General features: G+C 38.3%; 2 protein-coding genes across 2 annotated transcripts; both read right to left on the reverse strand.

The window, feature by feature from the left end:
* Positions 1 to 640: 640 nt before the first annotated feature.
* LOC109202690 (sialoadhesin-like) lies at positions 641 to 2,843 on the reverse strand. The gene is made up of 5 exons (XM_019360627.2): positions 2,644 to 2,843; positions 2,209 to 2,541; positions 1,452 to 1,770; positions 1,300 to 1,357; positions 641 to 1,213 (listed from the first exon to the last, which is right to left on the reverse strand). The coding sequence occupies exons 2-5, from the start codon at positions 2,432 to 2,434 to the stop codon at positions 1,208 to 1,210; spliced, it is 609 nt and encodes a 202-aa protein (XP_019216172.1). The 5' UTR covers positions 2,435 to 2,541; positions 2,644 to 2,843; the 3' UTR covers positions 641 to 1,207.
* A 298-nt stretch (positions 2,844 to 3,141) lies between these two features.
* LOC109202517 (uncharacterized) lies at positions 3,142 to 5,384 on the reverse strand. Its single transcript, XM_019360204.2, has 4 exons — positions 5,286 to 5,384; positions 3,669 to 3,950; positions 3,347 to 3,580; positions 3,142 to 3,275 (listed from the first exon to the last, which is right to left on the reverse strand). Exons 1-4 carry the CDS (start codon positions 5,338 to 5,340, stop codon positions 3,142 to 3,144), a joined length of 705 nt encoding a protein of 234 aa, XP_019215749.1. The 5' UTR covers positions 5,341 to 5,384.
* Between the last annotated feature and the right edge of the window lie 8,022 nt (positions 5,385 to 13,406).

The raw sequence follows: 13,406 nt of genomic DNA on the forward strand, positions 1-13,406 counted from the left end.
AATAGTCATTGTTGAGCAGAGAGCTGTGGAGGTGGTAAAGCTGTTCCACAAGTTCAACGTGCAGCATGAACAGCTGTAGAGATGGAGACTTTAGTTTTCTGTGAAGCTACTTTTTTTTGCCTCTGGTTGAATGTGGGTGCTGGGTGTGGCTAGAAAGTGCCAGACTTTAGCACTTTCCAACCACACTCACAGATGTAAACACTTTTACTCTTTAATAAAAATCATATTTTATAACCACTCATGTTGTTTGCTGCCTTAGATGCTGTGAGATATTGTTTTTCTGATCAAAAAAAGCATAATCTGAACAAGTCTGTAAAGATAACTGAGCTGTAAATGTCATTAGTTAATTATGTTATGTTATGTGGCAGGTTTTTACTGACTTTTCTACATTCTGCAGTCAAGTGATAGTTAATGTAAATAATCGTTATTTGCAGGAAACTCACCTGAGAGCAGGTCTGATCTTACTTGTACTTATTGTACAGTCATTAATAGAAGGAAAAAAAGATTTAATAAACCCTCCACCTTCTGACAGCAAAAAGGTGAAGAAACAATCCACAAGTGATTATTCTGATAAATCTTCACAATAGTTGTGCAAAAGAATTTAGCTACTTGAGCTACTTTGTTTATTTTGTCTATTTTACATAACCATTATTAGAAACATTAGAAACATTAGAAACTTTCGTTCTCTATGTTTAGCAGTTAGTGGTTCATTTATGATTCAGAAAGAAAGAAACCTGCAGACACGATGACTTTAAAGTTCAGTTTTACAGTCATTTTCCAGATAATGTTATAAATTCACAAAGCAACACAAAGCTCACAAAGTAGTACAGCTGGCGTCTCTGACAAAGTTAACAATAGCATTTTTATGTTGTGATGCACTTTCCAGGTTTTTTGCAACACGTAATATCGTAGGCTATCTTTAAGTTGAAAACCCTATGCATTTTTACTTTTTTACTAATTTCTACTGTATTTTACCTTATATTTCCACTATAGACTGTGATTGTTTAACACTCTGGACTCATCAACTGTGGTGCTTTTCTTGTAGGTAATGACTCAATATTAAAGGTTACAGTAGAGACTAGCGCCATTGGAATAGAGATCAACTTCATTGGCATAGAGATCAACTTCATTGGCATAGAGATGAGCTTCGTGGTTCATGGTGTCAAGCATCCTGCAGTGCTGAGCTGGGTTGTTTCCATATATGGGATTAAGGCTGACCAGAGGAAACCAAATAACATAAGTTTACATTTCATTGCGTACGAGAGGGTATAATGTTAGTGAGATAAACCTGCCATGTACCTGCTGTTTGTTGTCTGATATTTCACTCTTTGGAGAATGACTGGAAGCCCTTTTTTTTCTGAGTGTCAAACATGAAAGGATACAACTGAATAACAGATTTCAAATCAGAGTTTGAACATGATTGATATAAAAGAGAACACAGTGATGCTCACCTCTGGCAGCAGAACACAGTGAGAAGTATTATTATTATTAACAGGAGAGCTGCAAAACCTCCTGCAGCTGCTGGTAGCCATTGAGCTGTGGTGCTATCCTTGTTGGTTTTAACACCACAGGAATAATTTCTTATATTCTCCCTGCTGACTGCGTCTAGGATCAGATGTTTGTTGTGTGTCTCTGTCATGTTCAGAGGTCGACTGTTCAAGTACCAAATGTAGTTTGTGTTGTCAGTCAGAGGACAGCTGGTACTGCAGGTCAGTGTGACTCTCTGACCCTCTGTCACCACTACAGGAGGACTCATCTTCACTCTCAGCTCTGAAAGATGAACATTGTTAAATAATTAAAAACTATAAATCTCATAAAAATTTCCCAGTTACCTTTTTTTTTAATATAGGATAGCATTGTGATGGGTAATGTGATACAGGTCAATTGGTGTGCAAAGCAAAGGACAGTCAACAGTTTAACAAGAAGCACTTATTCTTAGACCAGCTAAAATGTGATGATCAGTGAAATTTTGCTGATAAGACTTGTACATTAGTGCCAGAAAGTTGACTGTGTTCATCTGGATGTAGCATTTTCAGAGGGAGAAATGTTTCATCATTCATCCACATCAGTCTCTGGAAGATTGACTTGGATGAGTCACTTGGATGAGTGACTTCTTCAGATCTTTCTCCCACTGAAAATGCTACGTCCAGATGAACGGAGTCAACTTTTTGGGAATAAAACATCTTAATCCTTGTTAGGAGACTTTACCTGTGACAATCAAAAAGACTCCAGGCAGTTTCAGTTCTTTATCATGTCGTTTCAGGATGAATGTATATTCTCCTGAGTCATTCTTCTTCAGGTTTTTGATGGTCAGGGTATGTTGGTTCTTCACATTGTTGTGATACTCCACACGACCTGAAGGCTCAATCGGTTTTTCAAGTTCCTTATCACCTGTTCTCCATTTTTTAATCCATAATTTAAACTCCGGTTTCATGTCATCAGGATGTGAGTATTTACTAATAATGTTGACTGAAGATCCTTCCAGAGCACAGATTCTCCTGCTGACATAATTCACTCTCCAGCAGTTTTTATCCTGAACACCTGAAATATAGATGGAAGATTTAAAGTTGACTGTGGTGTCTGCATGTTGAGATAACAGCTTTTTATTAATTAACAGAATTAACAGTTTTCTTTGATACTCACAGACTTCATCAGATTGAAGATGCTCGTGACCTTTAATTGCACAGTAAAAGTTGTTTTTCAAAGAACTGTGTTCATTGTTGAGATGCTGATTTTCCCTAAAAGGTTTTCCATTTTCATACCACACATAGACAGTTTGAGGGTCAGTCAGAGGACACAAGCTGCTGCAGGTCAGTGTGTTCCCACTAGTCCTCACGATATACACCTCTAAAAAAATGGGGAATACAGTTTCATCAGTCACTAAATTATTAATATGAATATTTGATACCCTGCTATTTCTTTACCATTTTTCTCAATTACCATAGTTTTGTGTACATGCGCCGTCTTCTCCTAAGGAAAAGCCTCTCTTTGCTTTGTTTAATTTTATATCTTGCACCCATTTCCATTATACATGTCTTCAACAAAGTTTAATGCAATTAAATACATATGTGATCCAGTTAATTAAATAATTTTTAAAAAGTGAATAGAAACAATAGAAATAGAAACAGTGTACTCCACAGATCAGTAAGAAGATGTGTTTGTGTGTTCATCTCTGGGAAATGTGATGGAATAAGGCTCATCTACTGATGCCTGCTCATAACGACACATTTCCCTTTTAGCATAGGTCACATTGAAGCATGCTGATGTGATGAAATCTAGATGAAATTAAATATTAGCATACTGAGTATGTTTACTGAAAATCATTTGACTGAACATCATGACTCACCCACAGAGACTTCAGGGGCTCTGAGAGCCTCGTAACCTTTGACAGCACAGGAGTATGTGACTGCTTCCTCACTGCTGAGCAGCTCTTGGTACCAGGGAGACCAGTCCTCATAGAGAAACTCTCTGTTCTTGTACCAGATGTAGGCTGCAGGCTTTTCAGTCAGAGGACAGCTGCTGCTGCACATCAGTGTTACTGTCTGTCCCTCTGTGGCAGGAATCACCTTTACCTGCAGCTCTGAGAGGATTATTAATAGAAATAATATCAATACACTGATTATTCATAAAACAATCGGTTCTTCACGCGTTTGATAAAACCACTGTACCTGCAACACTGAGAGAAATTCCCCTTTGGCCGCAGTCTGATTTGTCAGCAGGTTGTCTGCAGCAGTAAATGTTTGCATCATTCTCTGCTAGATTGTTGACTGTCAGAGTCAAGTTACTCTCTGCTGACATGCTGTACTTTCCATCTGCAGAGGTCTCAATCTTCAAGCCCCCCCTGTGTACACTGTACCAGTTCATGCTTGAAGTTGGATGTTGATGTGAGCAGGACAGATTTACTGATGAACCTTTCAAGGCACAGATGCTGTTTGTTTGTCCCTGAACACCTTTAACAGAACATTTGATTAACAAGCATCTATGCAGATTTACACAATTTCTATAACATTCATATGTTATTCTGACTATATAAGTTTTATGCATATTTTCCATGTGGCACTCTGAAAATTGCTAATATATTGCAACGTTATCAGAGAACCATCAAATGTTTTGTTGCAAAAAGTCACAGGGTCAAGAAATGTATTTAAAAAAAAGACCACCAAAGATTTGAGAAGAATCAAACTTGTTATTTTCCATTGATTTCATATTCTGGAACTGGAATATTATAGTACTTCCTCTTCTGACCAAAACCCTGTTGAGAACTTGTGTGCCCTTCTGAAATGGAAGATTTACAGTAAAGGAAAACAGTGCAGCTCTCTGAACATTGTCTGGGAGGCTGCGGGTGCTGCTGCACAAAACATTTGATCATTGAGAAATCAAATGGTAAATGGTAAATGGACTGGTTCTTATATAGCGCTTTTCTACTCTTCTGAGCACTCAAAGCGCTTTATACAACTTGTGCATTCACCCATTCACACCCATTCGCACAAGCACATTTGCCTAAGTGCTTTTTGTTTTTTAGCTAACATTCACACACATTCATACTCCGATGGATGCATCAGAGAGCAATTTGGGGTTAGTATCGTGCCCAAGGATATTTGGCATGCAGACTAGGGGAAGCCAGGAATCGAACCACCAACCTTCCGATCAGTAGGTGACCTGCTCTACCACCAACAATCTTGAAAGTAAATCCAGTGTTTTGGTTGATAACTTTTTTTTTATGTCAGAAATGTTTATTTATACATTTAAAGTTGTTTGTTTTATCATTCTCACTTCAATGGGTGAAAATAAACAAATGAGATGAGAAATATTCATTTTTCATTTAGTTGCATAATAATTCTACACACTAATAGTTACCAATAAATGTGAAAATCTCACTTTTACTTTCTTAAGTATCCTGATTAGGCACTGTAGTTGTTCAAGAATAATCACTTACAGAGCTATGTGAGCCAAGCCGGGAGTGCGTTAATATGGCTTAAACCCACTGATTCATGGCACTGAAGCAAGGCAACTTTTAGTACATAACTCTGAGAAACTAGCAGCTTATGTAAAAATAAAGTGTACTTTTTAGAAACAAGTGTCTGTGAAAGGACAGGAAGACTACAAATGATGATCTTACAGAATACAACAAAATTCCTTCTTTTAGCATAAACTAAACAACAGTAAATATTCATTTTATATCTACAAGTCTCAAATATCTGCAACTGTAAAATGTTACCTAGGCATTAATGCAACATTTACACTGATACATATAAGTGGACAGTGAATTAAGGGATCTTTCCTACCTGAGAGACAGAGAACAAAAACCCAGAACAAACATTCAGCTTCTGTGAAGAGCATGGTTGTTGCAGACTGCGCTGTCTAATCAGAAAGTTGACTAATGAGCTTTCAAAAACCCCAGCTGCTGTCTTATTAAAGAATGATTGCTTAAAAGCAGAAGTCATCTTCTTAAAACTACAAAGTTTTATGACCAATTTGACATGGAAATTAGGGCAAATATATCTGCATGCAACACCTTCAGATCACTTCCTCCTCTTGTATCAAAGTAGTGCAGCAGATATTCATGTATGACATATAACAGCACCACAAAACATCTGTGTGTTGCTTTTGTTATTTTGAGATAAAAGCATCTCAAGCTCACCCACATGAAAACTTCCTCTGAGAAGCAGTATTATATTTTTCTTCTTGCCTTTACCACAATGCTTTGAGATCATGCATTTCACTACCATGCATTTCCTCTTTTTGGCTCATTTTTATAATGTGTTTTATTCAGAGATTAAAAACTACTTACAGATACACCAGCTGCTACTGATGTTATACTAAAACCTAGCGAGGAATACTGCCTTTTAATGTCTGTTTATTTGCTTTTCTTTATCAGGCTCAGATTTGGAGTAGAGATTCATCTTTGTGGTTCTCAGTGGAGTGGAGACTGAAGTGCAGTCTGTTATACCAATGGTCATCCCGAGTAAGGCATTTTCAGGGTTCACTTGAGAGGACCAGAGAGTTATTATGTCTTTATATCATACTGCATAAATCCTTTAGCTCATTTTTCCATCCCATTATAATGAATCTTATGCATAAGTTTAATAAGGAAGATCTCAGGTCTCACAGGTGTTGCCGGCTAAATCTAAGCTTCACATCACTTCCACATTCCAAGGCTGAGAAGCTGTTTTGTGACATCACTGATCTAGTCCAATCATTTTTCTCCCAGCCTTCATCAGACCAAGTAGCACTCATGCCACATACTTTAAATCTCACTGCGCATCTGTCACTCTCCTTTGCAGACGCCGTTGTGCAACCCACCTTCTCCACATCACTCAGGCTCTATTCAAGCCTCCATCTTCATCTCCACCCTCAGAGGGGGGCCTGTTCTGATCCCTATCACTGCTGGGATCCACGGGCCATCGGAGTCTAACTGCCAAATACCTCTATCTAAATTCTGTACATTAATAAATCATGGTCATTTCTTTCTTATGATCCTTCCTTACTGAATTATAGCTATGCTGAGTCTGTTAAAAAAAGAGGAAGGATCTGTATGTTTGATTTGGCACAGATCTTACACTGAGCAGTGGGTAGTGGGGGTAGTGAGACAGAACAAAGGCAACGCTGTAAAAGAGAGTCAGAGATTAATGATTAAATGAAACCTGGTGTATAAATACATTCAGCTCATTTTCAGCAATTTAGCTTGTCACAATGATCCAGTAATGTAAGTTTTTACTCCCTGACAATATGTTGTCTCTGCTGGGTGTGATAGATACAACAAAGTATTCTGTTTCTCTCAATGTATCAAACGGGGAAAATAAAAAAAAAAGTCAAATGCAGTGTAAATGAACAACTCACAGATAGCATTACTCAACCCTGTAATAATTACATTTTTTGAATATTTCTTTTTTTTAAATAAACAGGAAGTCTCTGCAAGCGAAGTAAGGGCATGATACATGTGTGGATTATGAACAATGAAAGAAGTATGACATGCAAAGATCAGAAAGGTGTCATATTATGCATCAACACCAATGACTGCTGTGTAAAAACAATGTGCGCCCAAAACACAAAAAGCACTGGCAGATGAAACAAACAGAAAAGACTGTAACTGTAAAAGCAGAAATACATGATGAAAAAGCAAAGAAGAGAAAAACTGACAGAGAGAGGCATTTCTATTTATAGACATTAGAAACAGTTACAGTAGAGCAAAGAATAGCATGGCAGGAAATATAAAAACAGACGATGGACTCTTACAGAGATGCTTTGGTTCATGCATTCTTGCTGTTTCTGTTTCATGCAGGCTTTATGAATGCAAACAAAATGAAGGGTGAAAATGTGAAACATATGAAAATATGAATTCATTAGTAAGGCTGGAATACCAAAAGTTTCATCAGTCACAAAAGTGAAAACAGCTTGATCTGAGTACAACAGCTTAGCCTCCAATCTGATAAAACTGGACAGACTTTAGATATTCAGGTTAAAACTAACATGTTGATCATAAACCAGGTTTCTAGCTGTTTTGTGTATGTTATTATTTGTTCAAAGTAGTGAGTGTGTGTGTTTGGGAGGCGTTAAGTTGTAAGACAATAATAGCAGACACCTGTGTACTTGTTACTTATATGTACTTATTATGGATTACATGGCGCTCTCAGTTAAAATGTTGTTCATAAGCACAGGCAAAGCAGCACTGGGTTTTTTCTCAAATCAGTGCTCATTAAACACTTCCTCAATAATTTTTGAAAGTAGAAGTAATTTGGAGATAGGGCGGTAGCTATGGGGTCCAAATAAAATATCTGAGGAACTTCTTGTTCTTCTTCTTTAGTCTTTGGCAGATGTGGCACAAACAAAGAACACTGAGAAAACTATAAATATGACAAAGTCTGCCTTGCCTTTTAACCTTTCAAAAGCTGCACAATAACAGGAAAGGTCACAAAGAAAGATACAGCTGTGATGAAGTGTCAGTGAGACCGAATCAGTCAAACAAACTACCGAAAAAGACACTTCAGTTTGATTGACATATGTGAAGTTTTGTGATATGCTTGGTTGATGCATGAATATCTTACTTCATAGCTTATTCCCTGTTTTGGCTGTGTGGCAGACAAGAGAAGGACCCAAAACACCAGACTCAGAGGACAAGAATTGAACCCAAAAGCACCTAACATGAAGACTTTGGAGGAGTTAAACTAGACACAAGACACAGAAGAACAGTGGCCAAAATAAAACAGGAAGTGAGTATGTTCATGGCCTGGCTTTGTGCATATGTATGGGCTCTTACTGATGTATCCCTTATGACTCTTTGAGGATGCGCCGATAATCTTAGCAAGCCTTGAAAATTTAAAAATGATCCCACATATTTTCTAATGTAGTTCATTTTTCTCCAAGACAATTCCTGTTAGTATCAAACGTAACTGTAACTGTATTTTAAAATTCTATTCCATCTTAATATTGCACACTTTATTATTTCTTTTGTACTGTCGTTGTTTCAGACCCACCCTCAAGCTCCCGTCACTGTCTTTGAGAGCAATTGATTGATTGATTGATTGATTGATTGATCATACTTTATTCATCCCGGGGGAAATTGGGTTAAGGCTGCCAGCCGTGCCAGCGCCGTCTTACCCTTGGAATTGTAATGAGGATGTAGAGCCGCTAAAAAAGGGGGTGGTAATCACGGAGTACAAAACTCAAGTGTAGCAGTAAACATAATTTATTTACAATAAAACAACCATCACAGAAATCGCTCTTTTCACCGAATGTGTCTCGCTGGCATTTAGGCACATGGCCACCAGATGGCGCCATTATCATGACTCGTATCAACAACAGCTTCTGCAATTTATGCAATAAAACACTCTACAGAGGGTTTGAATCACCTGTTCTGAGGCCTCATGCAGGTATTAGTAATACAGTCTCCTGTTCTCTGGATTCATGTTGCAATTTCACATATGTTGATATGTTTTAAGAGAAGTTGTCTCTTCTGGATGTTCATTCATCTGCTCACAGTTCATGAAATGGAAGAAAACCCACATGTTTACATGAGAATCTGTTTGTAGCTCATGTTTATGTGTATGTATGTGAATGTGTGTGTGTTTAAAGCTGATCATGGTTACAGCCTTGTCTAGCATAATTTACAGCCATAACACTGTGAAGAAACAGGAAGTGTCTCCAAGTGAGACAAGGTCATACTCTGTGTGTTTGTGTGTGTGTGTGTGTGTGTGTGTGTGTGTGTGTGTGTGGTGTGTTCAGTATACGAGAACTGAGCCATGCAAAGATGATGTGCATGTGTGAAAACTTCTGATTCTGTGGTTATGCTACTTTACATTTTTTCATTGTATTTATTGATCTGTAATTGATTTATCTCGAGCATTAGATCATTCAGTAATATAAATAATTAGAGCAAAGTTGTTGCATTTCCATAAAACTTCAGGGGATATTAGGGAAATAACAAAACATTTCTGAGTTCGAACAGAAATAAAGAGGCAAAGTTGGCAAGAAAACAAGTGTTTTCAATAACAATTAAACCAATAGAATGAAATACAACAAAACCTAGAAGTTGATCACTAAATAAAAGAATTGTCATAAAAGTCAATGACAGTGTCCTCTCCAGTGGGCAGGAGTAAAAAGCCACAAACACACACAACTCACAAGCTTTAAAGCAGGGATGTCAAACATAAGGCCCAGGGGCCAGCATAGGCTTGCAAAAGACTCCAATCCGGACCACTGGACAGCTTTGAGCGCATGAATTCATGACTCTTAACTGTAGGTTTTACAGTTTGACTGATTGGTTTAGAAATTATTCAGACGTATCATCAAGCTTTGATTGTTAACTGCTCAGCCAGGTCCCCGTGCCAAATACACCCAGACAGATTAATTAGACAAACCAGAAGTTAGTGCTTCTTGATAGCAGCCTCAGAACTTTTATAACCTCTCAGTTTCACTGTGGCTCAGGCCTGTCAAGCACTTGTCTCTGTACTGTGCAGGATTTTTAATGACTTCTTCACAGTTATGTCGAGGATAATAATAAGAGCTGATGAAAAGGAGAGCAGAGCCAGGCTACTTCATGTCTCAGCACAAGTGGGAATCTGTCTTTCTGCCATCACCTGCTAGCAAATTGGCAAGCAGGTAGTAACAACACTGTATAATTAACACATAAACACACTCAAGTATGCCTGAGTTTTGTTCACTGTGCCAAAAATAAATTTTGGCATTGGCTTAGGATTTTTTTTGTCTTACTTTATGTAGCAGTAGCTTGATGCTTTATTAAAAAAATTAGCGGCAGCTTCACGTCTTTCATCTCCAGAAGAATGATGTTTTAATGGATGATTAAAAACTCTGATAAAGTCTTAAACTAAAATAATGTAAAATATTTGATTATAACTGTAAATTTGCTTTAGTTATTAAGCGTGCATATGTGCATAATGTGGTACAAAAAAGTCACAATGAATAAAATATATTGGTCACCCTTACTATCCATGCAGATGTATTTATTTTAAGATACATGGGATTTGTTGGTGTCCTTGGGATCATTGTCCTATTTCATGGTCATAGGTCAAACGTTTAGACAGATGGTCTCACATAAATACTTTGGTATACAAAGTTCATGGTTGACTCAATAACTACAAGGTGCTGCACTTCTGCAGTTACAGGGCAAACCCAAATCATCACCTCTCCTTCACTGTGCATGACACTTGGTATTAGGTGTATGTGCTGAGATCCTGTGTTTGGTTTTGGCCACACATGGTGCCATGCAAGGCAAGCATCTCTGCTTTGGTCTCACCAATACAAAGGACTTGAAATCTGACAATTTGTTCACGTATAAGTTTGCAAACCTTAGTTATGCTGCCATGTTCTTTTTATACAGAAGAGGCTTACTCATGCAGTATTTGCAAACAAGTCATACTTGCTCAGTCTTTCTCTAATTTACTGTCATGAACTTTAACATTTAACATGCTAGCTGAGGCCTGTAGACTCTCGGGTGTGACTCTTGGGATTTTTGCAGTTCCTCTGAGTATTACATGGTCTGAGCCTAGGGTGAATTTCCTGGGACATCCACTCCTAGGAAGACTGTTGCATTATGTCAGCACACACCTTAATGCTCCAGTCAAGCAAACTGCCCAAACCTGCCACTTCTACAGAGGTGCTCACACTTGCTGCTGATCAATTAATCAAGTACCTTTTATCAGCAGCATCTTGCTTCTACTTACCCTCTGCCTATAGAGACAGCGAGGGTCTACTTAGTTTTATGCTGGACTGCACAGATTCAGAACTTTCCTTTTCACATGGTTAAACCTGCTTAAACCTATTAAATGATTTATTATACAATTAGTAAACATAGGTGAACATCAGAGCAACATCTGAAGTTAAAACAGCATTAAATAGTATTATTTTAACATTTGCCTTTTTCTTCGTCTATGGTGTGATGAAGCCTCGTAATGTGTTGAATCTTTCTGGTTAATGGTTTCGCCAATAGAAAGATCACACGAAGTCCTGTTCAAAAGTTCATTTGGAAGTACTGACATCTACTGGTCAATCGATGTACAGCAGGACTGCTGTGATAATACATGTGGGCTACAAGCCAGTGGATATGTATGGTCTATGTACCATGATGTTCTGTAGAATATATATATCTCTAATGTAACTAACCATCCTCTTTAAGATTAATTTAAGAAGATGATGGGAGATTGGGTCCTTGCAAGGTCATGATGATCCTCAGAATCAGCTCAGATCCAGTTCACAGAAAAACAAATAATTCCTGTGTGTTTTTGACAGCTTGACACACATAACGAGGCAATCATGTCATTTCAGAGAAGCATCATTTATCTTTGGTCATGTGATATTCTGAAGAACGATACGGACCTCAACATGGGCTTCATTTGGACACGCCCCCTTTTCTCGATGCAGGCATAGGGGCTTAAGTGTAACTGACCAGCACCATGATAACAGCAGGAGGACAATGCAAACTTGATTTGTTTTTTGTAGATAAAATCAAAAAGTCAGTCTACTGATCCACTGTTCTGTAGTCGATCAGGGGGTACTTCATAAGTACAGAAATGTCCAATACTATCCATAACAAAATTATCGTACAGCCCAAAATGCTGCTCTCCAGTCAGCTATGAAGTGCTTGTTAAGCACTGCATTGTCACCATTGCAGTGTTCCTGTAGGGACATGCATGTAGGTCTACAAATAATGAAATTATAATCATAATAATTAAAGATTGTACTTTTATTTAACTTTAATTTTCATGTTAGATGAGAAAATCCTGAAAATTTGAACAGACTGTGAACTATGCAGTCCTGAAATGCAGAGTTATGACAGTGAAATTCTTTACATAATTTCAGCATACAGGAAATTTTTGGATGGGCCAGAAATCAAAGCATGATGATGCACTGCAGCCAAACTGCTTTCTGCACTAACACGATAACATTATAAAAATCAGAGCAGTCAAAACAAGAAACCTACTGCCCATGCTGAAAATCCTCTCCACACCACGCACAGAGTGAGAAGGGTCCAGAAGAGCATCCCGTATGTATCTTTTTTAAGAACCTCAAGAAACCTTGTGTGTCACACTGACACATCGACAGCTTTGATAAAAAATATTCTTTGACACCACAGGGAAGGAAATATTACAACTGCTTTGAGAAGTTTATTTTTTCATAGTTTTGACCAACTATGCTTAAATCATTTTCCTTTTATTTGTTTTCCAACAACACTGGCACAGGAAAACCCCTCTGTTCCCACTCTGTTCCCACTCTGTTCCCACTCTGTCTGTTCCTGCTGCTTGTTACAATCACACAAAGCGTCTGTGTCCACGTCCTGATTCGGAGTTAATTCGATGTTTCCTCCTTCATCTGGAACCTAGTGTGGCCTTCGGAGCGATGCCATGATGTCACCTTAACGTGAGTGTGTGTATCACATGTGAGCGCGCACACACACACACACACGGTATAAAAAACACCAGCTCCGCTACTTCCCTCCAAAACCCCTTCTTTACACAGCGTAGCATTGTTTCTGAGCCAAAATTACCACATCAGCAGCACTCCAAATACACCCCACATCCTTCGCTCCCAACCTGGCGACAATGAGAGAGAAATCCTTCTTTTGGAAGAGGAGAGACGGGGATTTCTTCTCTCCCCAGTTCCCAGCGTGGTAATAACCGCCGTGAGAGCTTTACTAATTGTCTCTTAATCTTTTGAAATGGGTGAAATAAAGTATCAGAGAGGGTGAGAGAGGCTGAAAATGAGAATGATACAAAAAGAGAGAGGCTCATGTGCTTGTGTCTTTTTTTTATTGTGTGTTGTTTACAGTTTGTTTTACTCTGGAACGGTGTATGTGAACACACAAAGTGCGAGTGTACAGTATGTGTGTGGTCTGTGTGTGTGTATGAATGCCGGCCTGACTTTGTTTGTGTGTATGTGAACGCATTCATCAC

Source organism: Oreochromis niloticus, linkage group LG6 (assembly GCF_001858045.2).
Source record: "Oreochromis niloticus isolate F11D_XX linkage group LG6, O_niloticus_UMD_NMBU, whole genome shotgun sequence".
NCBI lineage: Eukaryota > Metazoa > Chordata > Actinopteri > Cichliformes > Cichlidae > Oreochromis > Oreochromis niloticus.

Bases quoted from the DNA above. Each gene is read 5' to 3' on its own strand.
- LOC109202690 (XM_019360627.2), bottom strand. From the start codon at position 2,434: ATGAAACCGGAGTTTAAATTATGGATTAAAAAATGGAGAACAGGTGAT. The intron at 1,771-2,208 runs GTAAAGTCTCCT...TTCATCTTTCAG, and splicing joins AGTCTTTTTGATTGTCACAG to AGCTGAGAGTGAAGATGAGT. The intron at 1,358-1,451 runs GTGAGCATCACT...TTTGACACTCAG, and splicing joins ACTGTGTTCTGCTGCCAGAG to AAAAAAAAGGGCTTCCAGTC.
- LOC109202517 (XM_019360204.2), bottom strand. From the start codon at position 5,340: ATGCTCTTCACAGAAGCTGAATGTTTGTTCTGGGTTTTTGTTCTCTGT. The intron at 3,581-3,668 runs GTACAGTGGTTT...TAATCCTCTCAG, and splicing joins AATTTCTCTCAGTGTTGCAG to AGCTGCAGGTAAAGGTGATT. The intron at 3,276-3,346 runs GTGAGTCATGAT...AATTTCATCTAG, and splicing joins AGCCCCTGAAGTCTCTGTGG to ATTTCATCACATCAGCATGC.